This window comes from Centroberyx gerrardi, chromosome 11, assembly GCF_048128805.1.
Source record: "Centroberyx gerrardi isolate f3 chromosome 11, fCenGer3.hap1.cur.20231027, whole genome shotgun sequence".
NCBI classification, from domain to species: Eukaryota; Metazoa; Chordata; class Actinopteri; order Beryciformes; family Berycidae; genus Centroberyx; species Centroberyx gerrardi.
The window spans coordinates 15826836-15847893 of record NC_136007.1 but is presented as its reverse complement, the minus strand read 5'-3'; the positions used below and the strand labels follow the sequence as shown (position 1 = coordinate 15847893).

The following is a 21058-nucleotide window of genomic DNA, read 5'->3' as shown; positions in this document are numbered from 1 at the left end:
AATTTAATGTATTATATTGAAATTAAATAAGTTTAATGGAAAGTGTGTGGATGTGTGACAATAAAGTGTTTAACTGTATATTGGATGAGAGGATTTGATGAGGTATTGATGAGTATTTTGTTATTGTTTTGAATAGCACATAAGCTATTCAGAGTTTTGTGCTATTTTCTTAATGTTTTACCTTGGTTTGATTCTTCTTCTGTTTAACTCTTTCATGATAAAGGTGTATTGTGTATTATTTTGATGTATCATCAGGTGGTCTATAAAGGTTACTACCAAGCGTTTCGGAAATGCGTGATTCAACAAGGACCAAATAAAGATCTGACAGTCTCTTAATGACAGATTTAGACAAATCTACAGTAGATGCAGATGCTTGGCTAGCTGGTAAGCATAAAATAATTTTTAACTATCCAAGCAACACAACATAGATAAAAAAAAAAAATGCTGTGTCATAGCTCCTTGTTCTTTGGTCACTGAGACATATCATGGTGGACTCATGATATGTCAAAAAACATATTCATGGTACACAAAAGAGGCTTTAAAGTTTAAGATGCATATTTCATGTTGATGCTCTGGCCCGTCTCCTGCTCTCTTACTGCATGCAACACATTTTTCAACCAGATGGAGGCCATTTACCGGCCAAGCCCAAAACCATAAGTACTTCAAACCATCATGCATCACTTAGGAGCACTTGACTTTGCAGTGATTTAATTTATCATGAATATGTCTAGATCCTTTAGAAAACAATTCCTTACAAAAGGACCCACTGTGTACAAGATGGCCTATAATATAGGCCATCTTGAGTAATAGTTATGTGTAATATTATTACACATAACTATTACTCTCATTCTGCATCCAAGAAATAAAGATTTAAACTCATGGTCATACATATCTTTTTCAGTTCCAAATGGAATTGCTCTCTTGAATCTAAACATTTTTCCACCATGGTACTGCAAAATAAAGTGCTGCCCATATCTGTATCAAACTCTCCTCTGAAACGCTGCTTGATGGGGTTATTACTGTATCAACTATTGTGTGCATGAAGTGTTATTGTCACTGGCAGGAAGACTCAATGGTTCACTAGCAGGAAACCGGACAGCTTGTTGACAGGGATGGGAGGGGCAATGCAGGTTTACCTTCTCCGTCCTCAGGTTCTGGCTCGTTGGCTTCAATGGCCTCAATGGTGGCTGGTGGGGGAGAGGAGGGGAGCAGGTTACTCCTGATAAAGCCATGCAAATGTAGTACAGCCCCAGCAAAAGGCAGCTAGTATTAGGCCAGTGAGAGATGCATGTGCACCAGCAGTACAGCCAGACTCAGAGGAGTGCATTAACATTCACTTAGTCTTCAGAATTAGTGTCAATCTGGCTTTAAACAGGGCGAGGCAGGATAGTCTGGAAAACCGTAGGGCCTGGCCCTCTGGTTGCATGCATCAAATTAGGGATCTCTCTGTGTATGAGTAAGCTACAGAGTTAGGGTGTATGACCGGTAGCACTTTAAGGTCAGGACTGCTCAACTTGAGTCAGAAAATTCAGAAAGAAAAACAGACCAGAGAGAAAGAGATACTGAGACTGTAGCAGAAAGAGTGAAAGGGGTTGAGTTGAGACTGTGATGAAAGATTTTAAGCAAGTGACAGACTCATTTTAAAGAAAAGATCCACCCCGAAACAGCTTTCGGCAATGTACTTTGCATTTCTGGGTCCATTTTCATTTAATTTCATGCGGATAATTGGCCAAATGTAGACAATGTGACATCACGTCGAGATATTTCCAGCACAGCTACAATTTTTCAATGATCTAAAACCTCAACAGTAAACATTAGGTTTTGGCATCAGTCCATCAGAATCAAAGGGTAAGGGCTTCTTTCTAGACTCATCATTTTGCACCGACGTTCAACAACTATACAATGAGAAATCCATCATAGAAGAGGTAGAGACACCAATTTCTCCACTGACAGAAGCCTCAATAGACAATAAAGCAATGCAGCCACAAGACATATTGTATAGAGTAAGGGGCACAACTCTCACATTTCTTGACTGGCAATGACAGCTAGCAATTTTGCTATCGCTCTCTCCATCTAAATATATAATTTGAAGTAAAGTTATCTTAATATTAGATACTGGATATCCGCTGGATATTAATTTTTCCACCTTCAATAACTTGTAAAGCAAACAAGTAAAAAAGCACACTGATGGATATATTTGTTATTACTGGAAGAGGAAGAAAAATTTACAACCATTGCTTTCAATATTTGAGAAAATATACACAGCAGAATGGAACAAGTTCACGTCCGTTCTCTGGGGGTTGTCGAGAGGCATTCTGGGAAATGTAGGAAATCACTAACTGAAGTAGAAGTAGGCGAGGCAGGTCGAGGGAAAGTAGGCACACCAAAAGAGTAAATTACAACACTTCAACACTAAATAACTCCTGGGATGCATTGAGCATCACAGATTGATGACATCTAACAGTGTAAGAGTATCCGACGGTGGAACCTTCCATTAAGTAAAATAAATGCAATGTGCTGACTAAGTCATATCGCACAGGAAAGAGTTTACATCAGACTGATTCCATAGTAACCTAAATGTGATAACTCAGTGCGGCATCTTAAGAGGCTGGCCACAATGCTTGGTGCTCTGTGTTAGACAGAGAGAGAAAGAAAGATAGGAACAATGGAAGGGGTGATGAGAAAATAAAAGAAAAGGGATGGAGTGAGGGAAAGAGAAAAGGCTCACGTTGAGCCTCGTCCTCACCGCTCTGCAGAGTCTGTTTTCCTCCAGAGAGCACCCCGCTTGGCAGCATGCCAGTGGGCGTCAGGCCCTTCAGCGTCAACACGTTTTCACTCTCCTCTCTGCAAGAGACGCAACGAAAGGCACACAGGTCACAAAGCTTCACTGAACCCAAATCAACCAGAAAAAAACTCTGCTATGCCCTGAACTCTACCAACAAAATACACACATACAGTATATGCATGCCTGACACATTCACACACACTTGACACATACACAGACATACATATACTCACATCTGACACATTCACACACACCTGTTCACACACACACATACCTGAGAACTGAGAACATCTTTGCCATCTTCCCAATGGCACGGATCTTGTTCCTGATCACCTCCTTGCGTGCTGCAGCTGCATTGGCTGCAATGAAAAATAGATTACAATATTATGAAATCTCAGTATAATTATCTAGTCAACTAATATAATGAAAAAGCAAAATGATGTTCCATGTAGTTATAGTCCATGTCATTCAGTGGACCACAAAACTCAGAGGCCCTTATTCACTAAGATTGTGTTGCATGGGCAAAGTGTGATTTTTTGTTATTTGCACAAGCTAATAGTGCTGAGTTTCCATCTTATTTGCTTAGGGCTCGATTCAGAATGTGTAAAGTTACGCTGGACTGCACCGTCATCCTAAACAAAACTCAATTAAAGCTGCACAGTATTTAAAGGCAATGCCTCAGCAGAGAGACATGAAAAGGAGAAAAACTCATGGCCCGATTCTCCACTACACCTATAATGGATATCCTCATCCATACGATCTGGGCAGTTCTAGTTTTTCAACAGTTCTCACCATCAAAGATCTCATCTTCATCATTCATGAGTTCATCATCGGAGCAGATACTCAGCACATTCACCAACATTTCTGTGACTGGAGAATGGTTGAAGGAACAAGAAAGGAGGATAGTTGTCAAGCCATGAGCCATAAAGGTAAAAGGTAAATATGGTCAATCATAAATGGCATATATTGTACTGATATTGTACTGGACACTGATATCAGAAGACTTTGTTCTAGAAACTCTGAATACCTTTCTCTCCAACAAAGGGCAGAGACCAGGTGAAGACGTCCATGAAGTTGGGCAGCCAGTAGGGATGGGGTGAGCAGTTGAACTGCCGGATGTTCATGACGTTGTTTTCATACTTCAGTACAGCAGCTGTGGAGGGAGCAGGAGAGAGTCAAAAACCTGTACCAACATACAATGAGCTTATTAGGATCCAAGAATCAAAGAAGCAGGTACAGAGCTTCAGAGCTAGAGGGGTTTGCCACTGAATCCACAAATACATTGTCTGGTGATATGACTTATTGCTTGCTTAAGTCTTAAATACTTGTGATTTTAATACATACAAAAATGACTGATTGATTGATTGATTGAGTATAATCTTAATATGTTGTAACCAAAAAGATATTTAACTATGCATCTGAAATGGCTGAATATACCGTTCTGTAAAATCAAAGCTGACAGTATGCACTTAATTCTCATAACCATACTGTCACTACACATCATAAGTAATATGAGGATGGATTCAAAACAATTATGGACCACACTGTGGACCACCGTATTCAAACACAGTCAAAAGCAACTATTTGAACAGTGACAAGAAATTGTTCTTTGTTACTGTAGATTCATCTAACTAAATGTATTTAGCTTTTCACCACAAAAAATACATATAGGGAAAAGGTACACAAAGGTTTACAATTAGAATTATGCCCAAGAAATTTAAGCACAAGTATTTCAACAGATTAATTTGAAACGCAGAATGTGCAAGCTTTTGTTATTGTAATACCTATTGTTTACCCTAGGTGTCTGGTGCCCAAAAATCCTCCTGTACAAAGTCCAAGTTTTTTTCTTGGCCATATGGACAACATAATTTTGTAGCTCTCACCAAAATAATTAATCTTCAGTCATATTGTTCAGTTTGGTATTTTAGTATTATTTTTGTGTCCATGTGTAGCTCCTTGTGTGTGTGCAGTATGTGTGAGATACAACAGAGCAGAAAATGAGACAGTGAGCCACTAGATGGCCCAAATGAGGCCAAGCATTGCTGACACTGTTACATCAAGAGAGATAAAGCCACATGGAGATAGTCAGCGATGCCGACAGTCCCTCCCACGCTCCCCTTCTCTCATAGCCCATGGCAACCAAGACACAGATCTGAGAGCACAAACAAGCGGAGGCTCCCTGATGCATTCTCTTTCCCGCTTACAAGCGGAATGCAGTTACATTAACACATACACTCCGGCTTGTTCGGTTAAAACCAGTTTATTAGATAAGTCAAAGGAGCCCAGAGTAGTCATATTGTCTGCATCCCGTCGTGCGCTCTGAAATGCCAAATGCTCCACTACTGTTGCGCGGCTCCATTATATGCCGGTTTGTGATTATAGCCATTGGCTTACATGATTATTGCCATTCTCCCGCAACCTCATCATCAAGCTGTTTTTGCATAAACGACTGCTTCTGACTGCACGTTTTTTGTTTGTCATACAGTTTCCAATAAAACCTAGACACTGTTGTGTGTTAAAAGGCCGAGATGCAGCTGTTACAGAGATACTGGAATTGGCGCACCTCTCCATCATAAAACTAGTTACTTAGGTCACTAGTTTTGTCATTCTAACATTGAATCTAACAGTAACTGAATCTCTCAAGGCCTGTAAACCAGGGCAATATGACTCAGTGTAGGAATGATCCATTTTTTTCAACAGGGTTTTGCACCCAGTAGTGGTGACTGAGAGTATATTAACATCCAAACATATAAACAGCCAAACTAAATGAATCACCCACAGGTAAAAGAAGTTTATCCCAATATATTCTCTTCCCATAGCTGAATATAATTCAGGCCCATTTCCTTGCATGCGTAAAAATATTACTAGTGCATCCTATATCAGTGGTTCTCAACGTGGGGTCCGGGGACCACCAGGGGTCCTTGAGTGGGTTCCAGGGGGTCCCCAGCAAACTGATCTATTGTTAAACTTCAGCATTATTTCATTTACAAGAAATTAACACAATTAGAGAATGTAGAAGAATGACTGTTTTGATCATAGTTTCACTGTCATCTCTCTACCTACAATACAGATGTCATGGAATTCTGGACAAAATCATATCTAACAACAGAAATATTCTCCAATTTGGGTTCGAATCTCATCAAATGGGGGTCTGTGGCGCTAATGTGGACTAAACTAGGGGTCCTTGATATGAAAATGGTTGAGAATCACTGTCCTATATGATACGCACAGAAACATGATACAAACAGAAACAGGTTATATTCTAACTGAACTGCAAGTGAAACTGCAACCTGAAACAAAGACAGGTGTAAAATGAACAAAGCGATTGTCTGACCTTTGTTGTTGTAAACATCCAGGTAGTTTGGTGCGGAGAAGATGGTAATGAGGGAGGGGAATCCGGTGGTCTGACTCTTACGGTACATCCGGTAGCTTCAGGGAGGTCAGGTGGAGGTAGAGACAGAAGAAAGGGAGAGCATGTTCTTATACATGTATGTATTCCAATATGTTGCTGTTAGGGTCATGTTTATGATGAATTGAGTGTGTTTGTGTGTGTGTTTGTGTGTGTGTGTGTGTGTGAGTGTGTGGGTGTGTGCTATAGGGGATACATACCCGGCATCTTGTGCTTCATGCGCTCGGATGACTGATAATAAGTTATTGCTCTGTAGGAACTCACATACAGCTGGATAACTGGAAGAGAGAAGGGAAGAGGGTTTAGGAGATGTCATTGATGAATTCCTACTGAATTAAACTCTACCCTAGAATAAAATTGCAGTGCTGCTTCCCTCGGCAGATTATGAACACATACCTTCAACTGACTGTCACAATTTATAATTTTACAAAAACATTTTTTAAATCACGAAATACTACAGTTAAGGTGCAGGTCACTAATAATATTTATTGTCTTACTAAACAGCAAAACATAAAAACAAAGATTTATCATTCATAAATGTGTTCATGTGTAATCATGGCCCGGCTGAGGATGATGCAAGTATGTGATTAAGCTATCCAACAGCTAGCTGCTGCAATACAAAACAAACAAACCAGACCAGACCAGCGTCCTGCCAACCAGTTCCAACCCCAACATTAAATGGTTTATGTCCAAAACCTTTAAGCCTCATCATTAAAGAGCTGCCCTGCTTGACAGCTGCGTTCCTCCACCTCTTCTGTCCTGTACCCTCAAGTATTGCTGTGACCAGATGGCCATGGTTTTCATTGACACTTTTAACCATTCACCATCCTTTGCTGTTGTCATGAGTTGTTTTAAGACATCTGTCATCGTGCTTGAGCCTAAAAAAATCCAACACGTCATGTCTCAATGGCTACACACTGCAGGCCTTAGTGCTCAATTACGATTTTTTGCTCAGATTTGTTTTTCTGTCTGACTGTTCACATTGATTTTGTGACTCACATCTGATGTCAGTTTGAATGGATCTCCATCCTGAAGTGACCCGTATGTGCAAATGAACAACAGCAAAAGACGTCATGTCTGGGCAGTCTGTCATGGAAGACACCAAAATTACACTCCATGCCAAACACCGGTCGATTACAATATGTCCCCTCTAGTTTCCCCACTGGCTGCTTGAGTCATTGTCCTCCATATTTTATGATGACAATGATTTGTCCCATGGAGAGTGACATAAAAACCACATGAATTCTGATGTGACCGTTCAGACTGCGGTCGCATGGCCACGGATCAGATATGTAACAGATTTAGGATTTGGACAATCAGAAATGAAACTATCAGATTCCATGTGTTTTTATCTGTTCACACTTCACTAAAAACATCACATCTGTGTCACACAGGAGGGAAAAAAATCTGAACTGGGACACTTTCATCTGCAGTGTGAACGTAGCCCACCATGTAGCAGCTCTCACCATGGCTGTTATGTAATACCTAAAATGTCTTGTTATGTCATTCAGAGACTGTGTCATCCTGAGAATCTTGATCTACTTGATTAGCAAAAAGATTATATTACAGTTTGATTAGTAAAATCATAGCGCTGTTAAAAATGCAATCTCTCAGGACCTTCCTCACTTCTCTGAAATGCATAGATACGAGGACATCATATGTCAGAACGATTTTGTTGATTACAGCTCTGAATTGAACACCATCCAAATTTGTCATTTACCTACGGGCCATGGGTCTTTGTAACTCCTTCATGAACCTGCGATTTCTCTGTTGTGCTCCTGACTATTCCAAAATGTCCCTTGATCCATCAGTCATAACCACAGACCTGTTTCAAAGTTACATTGTGTCTCCAAAATTTTAGAGAATGTGGTATCAAAACATCTCCTGAAGAAATAAGTTGTTCAAAAAATGTCAACAACATAGCACTTCTCACAGTCACTAATGATCTCTAACATACTAACCATCCTTGCTAGTAATTTGTTCAGGTATGTGATGACTTGAGGAGCAACATTTTAGGCTCAGAATATGGTAGATTATTGGCAAAATGTATGTGCATCAACATACATAACAAAATGTTCTTGAGCAAAGCAGTGAACCCCTACAGGCTCATTCATTGTACAGTAAGTTGCTCTGGATAAGAGCGTCAGCTAAATGCCTGAAACATAAAATGTAAATCAGACGCACCCCTGACTTCTCTGCCTACACCCAAGATATTACTGCTGCGAGCCCGTCACCCGCAAATGTTCACCTAAATTAATTTCAATGGGACACACTGCAGTTGATTATTTTGATTGTTTGCTTCTTCTAAAGATGCTGTGCGGGCATTTTATAGACACACTGCTTCAGCAAGAAGCATGCGATTCAGAACTCACCCTCATCCCACTCAGCCTCGTTATATAGTCTCACCCTGCTAACTGCCGTTTGCCATAATTCATATTCAACATATTCACCAATTCAGCGCCACACTGTGCAATCCAACCTTGAGGATATGCAGAGTGATAAGCAGCCTCTTCAAAGATACACAGAGTAACCTATCAGCATGAACCGCATGCAGCCAAATGGATTATGTAAACCTAGATTGCATTTTGGTTGCAAATGAAAAATTACTGGTTGGTTGCAAATTAAAAATAGCTATTTTATTGTCTTTGATGCCACGGTCATACTAAGATGTGATTTCTATCCATTCCAGATCTATAGTAACATACATCCTACCCAGCAACAATCCCCTCTTACTCCACTTCCTTACAGTCACTGCCATCCAAAGACGCATCAAACTTTCAGAAGTGCTTTAAATATTTAAGTGCTCAAAGGTTTACGCCGGAAGAAAAACAAGGAGACTGCTGTGCCCTGAGCACCTGGCAAAACTGTGCCATCCTCATATATCTGGGCCACGTGGACAAAAATTCCCTCGGCGGTCAGAATATAAATTACAGGAATAGCTGTGTTACACACTAACGTGAATATAACGCTTTGCACTATGGCTGACAGTGCAGCCTGAACAAACTGCAAATGCTGGTCTCAAGAAATGTTATATAACACTTTCTATTAAAAACACATCTACAATGCATTACAAAGTTATAAATAAAGACATCTATTTTTTTTACATCAGATGAATTGAGTGCAGTTTTCATAGCTGCAAAACTGTATTCTCAGTTTCACAGTCACCTGCGCCGCACTGGCGTAAGTGTGCTAAGATAAAAAATCAAATCCCAATTTATGTACTCATTTATTTTTTGTCCAGCCCAACGGTATCTACTGATTACTCGGAAAGAAAGTGCTTTGTATCAATGCAGCACGCACACATTGCTTGTCTGTGGCACACATTTCTTCTCTTTGTGAGAAGAGGCACCAGGCACAATGGTGTGTCAGTAAGCCTGTGAGTGAGAGAGAGCAAGAGATCTGACATGTGAGTATGAGAACGAGAGAGAGAGAGAGGGACAGGGACACAGAGAGAAGGAAGTGCTGTGCTGTGAGTGTGAAACTGAGAATGCAGGGTTTTTTTTTTTCCTAAGAAAGCCCATCTGTCGGTCTAGTGGTCCTCACATTCACATCCTCAGAAACAGAAAAACTCAGTGGTGTGCATCCAAGTAAAATGTCCATGTTTATAACAATGTTCCTAATCAGAATCACAATCAGTTTGGCAAGTACAATCAGTACAGACAAGGAATTTGAACTTGTCTAATCGGTGCTGAGATATTACAAGAGAGACACAAGGTTCAAGGCAAAATGTAACAGGACCTCACATATAGTGCAGACAAGATATATTATGTGACTGAAGACTAAACATTAACACACCACGTATATACATTCAAGGCCTCGAAGCATTATGGCTGCACTACAGCACATCATATAGTATTGGGACAGAGGCTGCAGTGGATAGCCTCCACATAAATACGAGAAAGCTACACTCCAAACCTTTGTCAGACAAAGAATAATCAGGTTACGTACTGCAGGCAATCATTTTTTTTCCTGAAGTAGCAAATAGCTTCCATAACTGGTTCATCATTGAGGGAAAGAGGCTGCACGAAGCTCACACTTGCCATGTAACCTCTTCAGAAAGGGGGACTTGCGACATAAGGGAGTGATGATTCTTTGTTGACAAGAACTGAACAAAGCATCCATTCAGTCATCGCCACTGATGACTCCCTAAATACTGTATTTTCTGTAATAACAGCCCCATCCACTTCAAACACTCTCCTTGGCTCGGCGGAGCAAGCAATTCTCTATATGGCTACTTGTGAAGAATATAATGTATGGGATTGTTGTTATGGAACACGTGTTTAGGAAGCACTATAATGCTGTCCAAAGCCTCAGTGTGTGTGATAATAATGGGATATTGTCAGTAAGAGGCTAAAAGGAAAATAATTGATAACACTTTCCCTCAACCTGTCTCGTCTTCTTCTGCTTCTACTTCAGTTAGTGATTTTCTACATTTCCCAGCATGATTTTCGACAGCCTCAGAGGAGGGGGCTCTCTGTGCTGTATATGTGTAGGTAGAGAGAGCGATAATGATAGCGTGGTAAATTGTTCCATTCGAGAAAAAATTGAGAGTGAGGAGAGAACAGTGTCACGGTGAGCCGTGCCTGGTGGTTCGAATTACCAAAAAGACACTGAAATGGCTGCTGTGTTGCACATGCTACTGCTAACAGATCCCCAAAGATGCAAGCTGTGGCTGCATTGCATTCTAGTCTGTTGAGGCCACTGTCAGGGAAAGAAATTGGTCTCTCTGCCTCTCCTCCAGTGGATTTCTCCCTGTATGACTGTTGAATGTTGGTGCAAAATGGTGAGTCTAGAAAGAAGAACTTGCTCTTCGAAACTGAGGGACTGACACCAAAATCCGATGTTTACTGTTGACAGATATCTGAAGAAATTCATATACCAAACTCCATTGTAGCTGCGCTGGAAATACTGATAATAAAAAACGTTTGGCCAGTTATCCACAGGAATAAGAACAATACACCACCAAACAATAAAATGGACCCAGGGACACAAGGTACATTGCCAATAGCTGTTTTTTTAACAGTGTTAATGTGTTTTAGGGTGTTTTTTTAGATATAAAGCACCTCATGGATCCAGAAAGTAACTCACTGACTCACGGTTACCTGTATGTGTTACTAGTGGAGGCTGAGAATCACTGTTTGGTCTGCAACACTGCTGAACTGTGTAGGGTGCTTCGCTTCTGTGACACTGTGTGTCCTTGTTTCCTTTAATAACCCGAAGAGCCTCCATAAAAAAAGCTGTGGGTTTTTTTTGTTTAAATGCAGGAAACTGACAAACTATGTGACCTGCCTCAAGGCAGTATTGACTCACCATGGTGCCAAACCAGTTTTCTGCCCATTTTTATCTTTCAATATTACCCCAGGGAGGAATACAGAAACTTTTGTGACTTCTCCAAAGTGTTTGTGTGTGTGTGTGGGTGTTTCTGTGTATGTGTGTGAAAGTATATACTGAAAGTATATAGTGTGGAAAGTCATTACATATCTACCTGACAGGGCTTCACGTTTTAATGTTCACAAATGCATATGTTATTCTTATGATCTAGGACAAAGCAATACACATTTGTGAACACAGAACTAAGAGACAAAACAACTAAGACCTAAACCTGAGACAATATTAAGATGTAAAATCTTTGGGTGCCTTCAAACTCACTTTTAAAGTATTGGTCTCAAAGTAACAAACCAATCCTGCTTTTTTTATGTATATCATAAAACTGTAACCCTCCATGTGCCTGCAAAAGCCTTGCAATCCCTGACTTATTTGGATGTTAAAGCACCCAAAAGGGAATTACAGCTGAGTTCTCGACAGTATAATGTGAATCTGAACTGCCATTATTCTGGACACAATGTCCAGGATGTCATCCCTCTTCAGTGGAGGAGGAAATCTCCCCTGACTTTACTTTTGTGATTTGAACAGAACTGCAGCTCCTGCACCGAGGTCTGCACTGTCCTGGACCTTCATCAAGAAAACTATCGCCATGACTGCCATCTAATCTCCACTTTTATTCTCCAGCACCTACTTCCACAGTGCTGGAAGTCTTCCTTCTCAAAATAATACTAAAACGGTGCCCACTCATGCTCTGGCACTGAGGTATGTGGTTGTACGTCAACTATTGGTGACAGTGTATGTTAGGCTGAAATCTTGTTAACTTACAGATGAAAACAAACACATTCTCAGTCTGCGTTGCCATTATGTTTTATGTTTTCCTCCCTCTGTCTCTCTGTTTTTATTTGACTCCAGGTTCATCCAGCTAACTTTGTCTGTAGCAATTTGCTCTGTAAGTCACAAAGACAACCTCTTATCAGAAAGAGTAAACCACAAGGCAGTATAAACCAGATTGTTGCTTTTACACAGACTATCCACTTTGTGTAGAACCCAAATTATAGTAGGTATTATATATAGTGTCTGATCTCTAGGAGCTACAGCCAAGACACAACCTATAGGTCTTAAGCCTATGGTTGCTTGCTCATTCATTCATTCATTCACTCACTCGATGCAATGTCCATTTATTCCATTCATTTAATTACCCTTCCCTTCCCATGTTATTTAGTCCTTACTGGGTGTCAAGTGTTTGTCTATTGTTTGTTTCTTTCCTTTTTGTCTTGCTTAGGCAGCAATAAATGTTTGATATCTATTAATAATTCATAATCTTAACATCTATTTTTGATATTAAGAGTTCTGTTGCGAGGCCTCTGTGTAACACTGTCGAATTTCACCCTGTAGTCCGGCGATCCTCCTCAAAGATCGGATTAAGATTCATGCGATGCTACTGCTTCAGTCAAAATTGATAACTTCATGTTTAATGTTTAATCTCGCAAATCTGGCTCATGACCTTTGTTGGTTGTTGTGCCCTTTCTCCCATCTTCTTTCAGAAAAGGCCTGATTACTGATTACCCTGAGGCCTGATTACTGATTATTAATCAACTAGTTCACAACTGTACAAATATTTATCACCAAGAACTCCAATGAATTGGGAAGCAGCCTCCCGAAGTTTCCCGTCTGTCAAATCTTATATTACCAACCACCCTTTGTTACATGTCGATTTTGCATATTTATAGACTGTTTAAACTTGCAACAAGGACTAGCTGTTAGTTTATATTTTCAAGATTGTTTTGCTAGCAAAGCCCGAAGGCAGTGGGAGCAATGCAACCTTCCACATAACACTGAAGCCCTCGTAGCTCATGCCTGAAATTTGGTGTGTATGATCAAAATAGAAGTCCTGATGTGCATATATAGTTTTTTATTTGTAGTAGTGTACAACCCTCCTTGTACGATAAGCATTATGTGAGAGGCCACACCCACATGCACCAATCCAAGTCAAACTTTAGATTCTGACTAATAAAGGCGATGGAGTATGTGTGCCAAATGGGATGAAATTTGACTGAACAGTGTGTTCAGTCAAACACAAGTGGGCATCTCCCATAACAGATGTTGCAGTGTTAAATAAGCCCATGATATCTCAAGAAGTTCAACAGTAAGTTTGATTTTGTCTGAATAGTGACAAACTATTATAGCAGCACAGAAATGTGTGATGTAGGGGATTGCTCACAACACAAGATGATATTGCATTAAAGCAACACTATGCTGTATCCTTTACTAAATTGGGATTTCGAAAACACATGCAGTTATTTTGAAGTGAGTTTTCAGAGCAGGGATGGAGAAGGGACAGCTCACCTGTAGAAGTAGGAGCAGCCTCGCACTGTGTTGTGGCTGAAATATTCCTGGGTTTTCTCATTGCCGAAGTCTTCCAGAGGATCAGCCCACAGCAGGTCACACATGGGCCCAAAGGCTGGGGGCTCCTTGAACCGGTCCAACTGAACATAAAGAAGCAGAAATTTAACTTATGAAAACTCACACAAACTGCACACACATACACAACCAAAGCAAGACCTGGTAACACTGAGGCAGTAGGTTGTTACCTTCCTTATGTCATCTAAGGTGTGTATTTCGGGTGAAAGACCACCATGGACACACAGAAACTGTTGGTTCATGAGAGCAGCCAGGGGAAGGCAGTCAAATGCATCCATACATGAGTCATACACCTGTTCTGAGTACTTGATTTTACCTGAGCATGACAAAGAGAGAAATTAAATCAGTTGTGTCAGTATAATTAGCAATAATATGATGTTTTGGTGATCATTATCAGTTTTTTTGGCCAAGTAAGTTTGCACATTCAAGGAATTTGACATGGTGGTTTGACGGGTATGGGTCATTTGAGAAATATGACTCTTATCTATACAGTATGCACATGGTTCTCTGTTGGAACCTGACTGATTGCACTGAATGGAAGCTATGGAAGTCAGTAATAGAAAAGATTATTATAAAAATAAATATATACAGGTCTAGAGGTGGTAACACTTCATAACAAGTAAGCATGTTGTCCCCCATGAATGATGCAGGCACCCCTTTGGGCCAATCAGTAAGAATTAAACAACCATTGTAGCGCCCCAGGCCAATCAGTGTCATTTTGAAAAATACGGAACAGAGCAATGACATGCGTTATTCTCCCAGGTTTTGTCGGATTCCAATCAGTGGCGTCCGAGATATTACGAGTGAGTTACGGACAATTGAACAAACGTAGTGTGAAATTTGAAAAATTGAAAACAGAACAATGTCATGCATCGTTCCAAGTTTTGCCAAAATCCAGTCAGATATTGTGCGTGATGGATAGACATACGGATGGACGGATGGACCGGGACCGATCCATAAACCCTCCCCTGATTTCATTGTGGGGGACAACCACCACCATTAGCCAACGACTATATAATATATATAACTATATAATATTAATTAACTGTTATTGAATGGTTAAGTAACAACTAAATGACGATTAGTTAATTTCCTACATTGTTTCATAATCTGGACCTACAAACCTGCCCTGAATTTTTCCTGCAGTTCACTGTACATGAGGCTATTAAGGTTTTAATCATTTTCATGTGCCAACATAAGAATCAGCCTAAAATAGTTAAGTGCTTCTTACACCATACGTTCTCCCAGTGGCACTGGTGGTGAGGGAAACAGGGAATACTTTCATTGGGTATGAGGCTCTGTTACTGTTATAGTGAGAGACCCAGAGAAAGCCTTTTACCTTCGTGGCCGTGTGAGTGTGTGTGTCTGTGCGTGTGTGTGCATGTGTTTTATCATCAACTCTCAATTCCCCATTATTCAAAGCAAAATCCGTCCCTTTTTTGTCCTCTCATATGGAATTAACTTCACCCTCTCTAAAGAAAGGTACACCAGTTATAATTTCCACCAAAAAGCGCTCCAGGCTACTCATGACATTCGTGAGACAGAGAGAAAAAATAACAAGATAAGCACTGAAAGGTACTCACATTCTTGTTTGAAGGTGAAATATTCTGTCAAATGTCTACATTCATGATTTCCTCGAAGTAAAAATAGCGTCTTTGGATAGAGGATTTTCAGCGACCAAAGGTATAAAACACACTGTCAAAAAAAAGTATACAGAGCAAAGTGTTAATTTCAGCAAACAGCTAGAAACATCAATATGATATAAGATATGTTATGCATGAAATCAATCCCTGCCCTGGTCTATGGTGAGCCAAAAATCAGAGAGAAGCTTAAAATCGACCTTTAGCTGACTGTGGTTGCTTTCATTTGAATAATGTATAATGCAGGAATAACAACTCTGCTGAATGATCTTGACAGCTGACAAAGATTGTCTGATAGTTTCACGAATTGGTAGAGCATGTCTGTTTGGGGAAAATCATGCCCTCAAGTCAAGATGAGAGCTTCCCTTTAATGCAAATTCACAGTGTCTGCGTTTATTGCTTGTTTGTTCATTTGTTCTTCATCCAATCCTTCCTTCCTTCCCTCCTTCCTTCCTTCCTTCCTGGGGCTTCTGGCTGCATATTAGCACCGGTGTTGTTCCACAACCAGTTTAGCTTCAAATAAGAGCTAAGTCGGCCTTTGAGACTATATTGAACTTGTTATATTGCGACACTGAGTGTATATGTAGGATAAATTCTAATCTGTAAGCCTTGATATGCTTACCGATGTTTCATAAACAACGTATAATGGGAGCTGAAATTTCGTTCAATTACTTGATAATATTCTGATGGATCTTACCTCAATACTGAAGTAGCCACGGTCCACATAGTCCCCAAGGAACAGGTACCGTGTCGTGGCTGGTGATCCTCCCACTTCAAACAGCTTCATAAGGTCAAAGAACTGCCCATGGATGTCCCCACACACTGGAAAACAGAGAGAGGGAGAGCAAATGTTACAAAATCTCAGAATTACGGGATTCTCCTAATTTAATCTTTATCTATGTGTTTTGTGTGTGTGTGAGTGTATGGGCGCACGTGTCTCTATTTGTATATGTGAGTGGAGAGAAAAGTCCTCATGTACAGAATAAGTGTATGTGTGAGTGTCCGTGCAAATGTGCAATGCCTGCTTTTGTAAGGAGAGCAGGCAATCAACTTCTTTTATTTACTAAGGCTGAAGGTTGGGAGACAGGATTTCATGCTTGGCCAGCAGGGCTACATGTGACTCCAGAGGTGTGTATCTATACCATTTTTGGGCACAACTGCTTCCCTTTACATGTTATATAATTAGAGAAACAGTGCGAAGATGCGACTATTTGTATTTATATCTGTAATTGTTCAACTGTTCAACGAACTAAATTATTTGAATAGTATTTCCAATAAATCTGGAAGTGGGTGGGCTTAAACCGGAAGACTGAAATGTTAAAAATCCCCCAAATTCGTTGTGTTCTTTTTTTTGCCTTGTAATCATTGCCATTGCTATTGTTGAAAAATTAAAGCATGAAAGTCAGTGTTTTAGAAAGACCTATCAATAATGAAGTATAAAGAGAGTTTCCCTACAGGTTATGTAACCATAAACACAGGCTTTTATAAACACAACCATAAACAACCATATAGCCATAAACGATTCTAAACACCCTGAACTTACTGAATGTTAGTACGAACTGCATGAACACTGGGGGAATTCTCACTCTGCCTTTATCTCTGGCTACTGTGGGTCTATACTCAAATTTGTAAAAAGTTGTATTTTGTGAGGACAAGTAGTGTGGAGCGATGGGGAGACACGACATCCTGGGGCAGAGGTTGTAAACTGTTTTTGCCACGATGATATGATTTTTTTAACAATAAAAAATGGTACCAGTTCCTCCTGCCCTGATGTAGTGTTTCACATGGAGATGTTCCCTTGGTCCTTTCCCGGTGTCAACAGCCACCCTAGGAGGCTGAGTAGGACTGTGGGAGCTCGAGCCCCCCTGGGAGATACATACATTTTCGAGGTGAATACTGCGGCTCCGGAGTGCAAACCTACATTTCATTTCCTCACTGCCTTCAATTTTTCATTATCATCTTTCTCTGTCTCCTTCTCTCCTCCTCATCCTCCATCTCCTCTCTTTTCTGTCTCCCCTATCAGTTCCACAGTGGCCTTCGCCCACTCAAAGCTTAGAGCAATGTGAGTGGGAGACTGCTTGTGTGACTAAAGCAATCAAACACACACACACCCATGCACACGCACACACACACACACACACACACACACACACACACACAACAACAACACATCCATGCAAGTAAAGATTCACAAGTGCATAAATGCCTCATAATATATGAATGCACACACACACACACACACACATACACACACAGTGCACACACACCGCTGCAGAGACATTCAAACATAGCTCTAGCTCAAGAGATAAAACAGACCTCCATACAGCTCCATCCTCACAAATGCCCATACACAATACTCAGATCATCATCCATATTTCATGCTTAATACATAAAGCCTCCATTTTCCTGACGCCAGTCAAGGCAAGGAGCCTCTGACTTCTCCTGAGGTGAATGTGCATTTCATCCATTTGCCACCTCCTTCTTTGTTAAACACTGGAGTGACTTTCAGGCACACTTAGTTGCATAACTTCTGAAGACACATACTGAATGTCACATATTACTGGGTGAAGTTTTTGAATCCATGGAGTGTACAGGAGCGGCAGAGTGCTTGTGAATGTGAATGTGCATGTGGTGTGTATGGCGTGCGGCCTCAAAAACAACACTTTGATACATGCACCAAAACCAGATGTCCACAGTGCAAAAGGTTTATGTGTACTTCAAACATATATGAAAGAATAATAAACTTATAACTCTGATTTGAACAAAAAAGCCCAAGCGTAAAGCATGAGCACAAGCTGTTGAAAAATGTAAAAAAAAGATTTCAACTCAAGTCCTGCGAGTACTAAAGGGTAGTTCTAGAAACTTATTATTTAGCTCGCTTGCAGTCGAGTGTTTGGAGCGCCCTCTGATGGACAGAGAGACCAGGAGAGACCAGCATCGCGTAGAAGTCAATGAGGCTCAACAGCTAATGGTCTATTGTATCATTACAGAGTTGCTAGACTGGAAATCTCCTAAGTGACGACATCATTTCAGTGTAAACATATACAAAAATAGAAATGCCGAGATGATTTCTTCTTGTTTTTTTTCTTCTGAGAACCAATGCTTGTACATGTCCACGCTAGCATTGTGGCTAATCAGCATTCATTGACTAAAAGGGTTCATGAATAATAAGAAGCTAGCTCCCGTGTCTGCATGACCCATTTACGACACTTGCTGCCAGCAACCTTGTCAACCGTCACTTTGCCAGCTGTAATTTGATCTAAACAGCTACAGTTAATTAATAGAATAAGACAAAACAGGATTAAATAAAGTCATGGCTCCTGGAGTCTTCGATTCTTCCACGCTCAGCAAAACACCACTATCATAAAAAAGTTTGCTACTACTGGAAATCCCATTGATGATTGACATCAGATGTACATGAATTATTCATGAGATAAAAAGTAGAGAGTAAAAAGTTTTTATCAAAAACAAAACATACGATCAAGCTTTAGAGCAAATACTTGGTTGTATTACATCAGTAAATTCAATCTGTAATTGGAGGTTTAATTCACACGGCCTTTATGCAAATTCTCCACAGGGCTCCATTCCATCTGGCCTCTCTGCGAGAGAGAACACTACCATATTTTACCACTAGGGGGCGAAGGTGCGTTTTTCGAGTTGCATGTTTGTGTAACCCAATAAAAGTGTGTGACGATATACTCGACTACACCACTGTTCTGTCATGTGAGCAGAGTGCTATCGCTTGGTGGAAAGCTGGATTTACCAAGGGGTTTGGCATCGTATAGCGTGTCAGATTTTTATACTGCCATACTGTCACTTCAGCTGGAAGAAGAAATCTTTAAATTATTTGTGATGGGCAACCATGGTTGGCTTGTATGCAGAGGATGAAAATTACATTTGTATCTGACTCAGGTCATTTCAGTTAGGAATATAACTAGGACATGTTAAAGAGTGATCAGAAGGAGAGAATGACAAGTAAGTTATGCTATCTGCTACAGTGTACAGATACCGTTTTCTTTTTTACCTTTACTTTATCTCTGTAATTTAACATTGTTGGCCTACTAATTTTTTTATTTTGGAAGACCCAGTCAAATTAAGGCATCCTTTTGTTTGAAATAAATTTGTCATACCCTTGTTTAAAATGCTTTAACTAAGCAACAAATAAAAAAAACAGTGTATATAACATCAACGCAGCTAATGAAAACAATATTGCATTATTCACCCATACACTTGTATGGGTGAATAATGTAACTAACACTGTTAGCTTTCACTTGTTTAAAATGTTATGAAAGATGTTGCTCTGGTCTGCATGTAGTGAAGTGAAGTCAGATGAGTTTGACACTCCTGATCTACATGCTACTGCCGCTCTAGTTAGCGCTGTGCTCAGCGGGGTAGATAAGTCAGAATTATGGTGTTGAGCATGATCACTTTGAGCCGGAAAGGGGTCAATTCAGGGCCAAAAGATGAAGCCAACAAGGTTCATGTCAGAATCACAATGAAATGGCATCATACTTCCTTAATTTGATCTATTTCCGATGGAAACAGGATATTAAGGCGGGATATAATACAGGGAGGGATTGGTCAAAAGTGTAAACCAATGGGATTTCAGTTAGGGAGAGAAAGGCAGTTTGATAGGAGGGGCGGAGGGGAAGAATATTTCAAAAATCTGTGATGGTTTTATTGGTTGGAATATTTATGTATGCCTTCTGGTTCATCATGAGGTAATCACTGAAGACTCACTGTTTTAGTAAAAGTAATTAGATTTTGATATAAAAATACAAGAAAAACAATTTTTTTTGCAAATATTATTAAATAAGTATGTATTATGGCAAAGGAAATTATTTAACATGGTGAAGTAATTTTTCATTTCATAAGTCTGAGGCCTCTCCAACAACAGACCAATGCTTTGGTGTTTCATGAGAAGAGCTATGAAAGAGACATAGAGCCTCTGAAGTATTGCAGAATTATATTTCTTACGTGACGTGATAATTAAGATTCTACCTCGAAGTGACAGCTTCCTGCTGTGTGAATCTACACACACACACACACACACAGAGTCCTCCTTTGCTATCTATTCTTCATCTTCCTTTGAACTCCAGTCAGGTGCTCGGTTTATTTTTGTACTACAGGTAATGAATGCGCACACTCACTCCATGTCCTTTCACTCATTCAAGTCCAATGCCTCTCTTTTTATTCACTGTCAGATTCTCTTCCAAACAGACTATACTGTATATAGAAATACAGCCATAAGTTTAGTGTAGGTCATCCAACAAGCATTTCCATGATACCCATTCTGCTAAATCTCCATTCTGCAATCACACATATATATAATATACTAGTAGGATTACCCTGAAATATTTGAGGGTTTTTTTTTCAGAGCAAAGCCACTTACCTCTCTTATCAAAGAGGCATCTTCAGGTTAACATCTTTTGTCCACAGACCCAACCTCAGCCAACAGTCTCATAAAATAAATGTTCA

At 40.1% G+C, this 21058-nt stretch overlaps 1 protein-coding gene across 2 annotated transcripts in view; it reads right to left on the bottom strand.

The window, feature by feature from the left end:
• ppp3ca (protein phosphatase 3, catalytic subunit, alpha isozyme) overlaps positions 1-21058 on the bottom strand; it is a 29008-nt gene that overhangs the window by 462 nt on the left and 7488 nt on the right. Inside the window, exons 3-13 of one of the 2 annotated variants that reach the window (XM_071898248.1) lie at positions 16278-16402; positions 15524-15635; positions 14111-14256; positions 13866-14005; positions 6395-6472; positions 6120-6214; positions 3813-3938; positions 3578-3655; positions 3060-3144; positions 2747-2844; positions 1137-1187 (exon numbers count right to left, since the gene is read on the bottom strand). In XM_071898248.1, coding sequence (XP_071754349.1) covers positions 1137-1187; positions 2747-2844; positions 3060-3144; positions 3578-3655; positions 3813-3938; positions 6120-6214; positions 6395-6472; positions 13866-14005; positions 14111-14256; positions 15524-15635; positions 16278-16402 — 1134 coding nt within the window. The remainder of the gene's footprint in view (positions 1-1136; positions 1188-2746; positions 2845-3059; positions 3145-3577; positions 3656-3812; positions 3939-6119; positions 6215-6394; positions 6473-13865; positions 14006-14110; positions 14257-15523; positions 15636-16277; positions 16403-21058) is intronic. The other variant, XM_078286538.1, reaches the window with a different exon arrangement.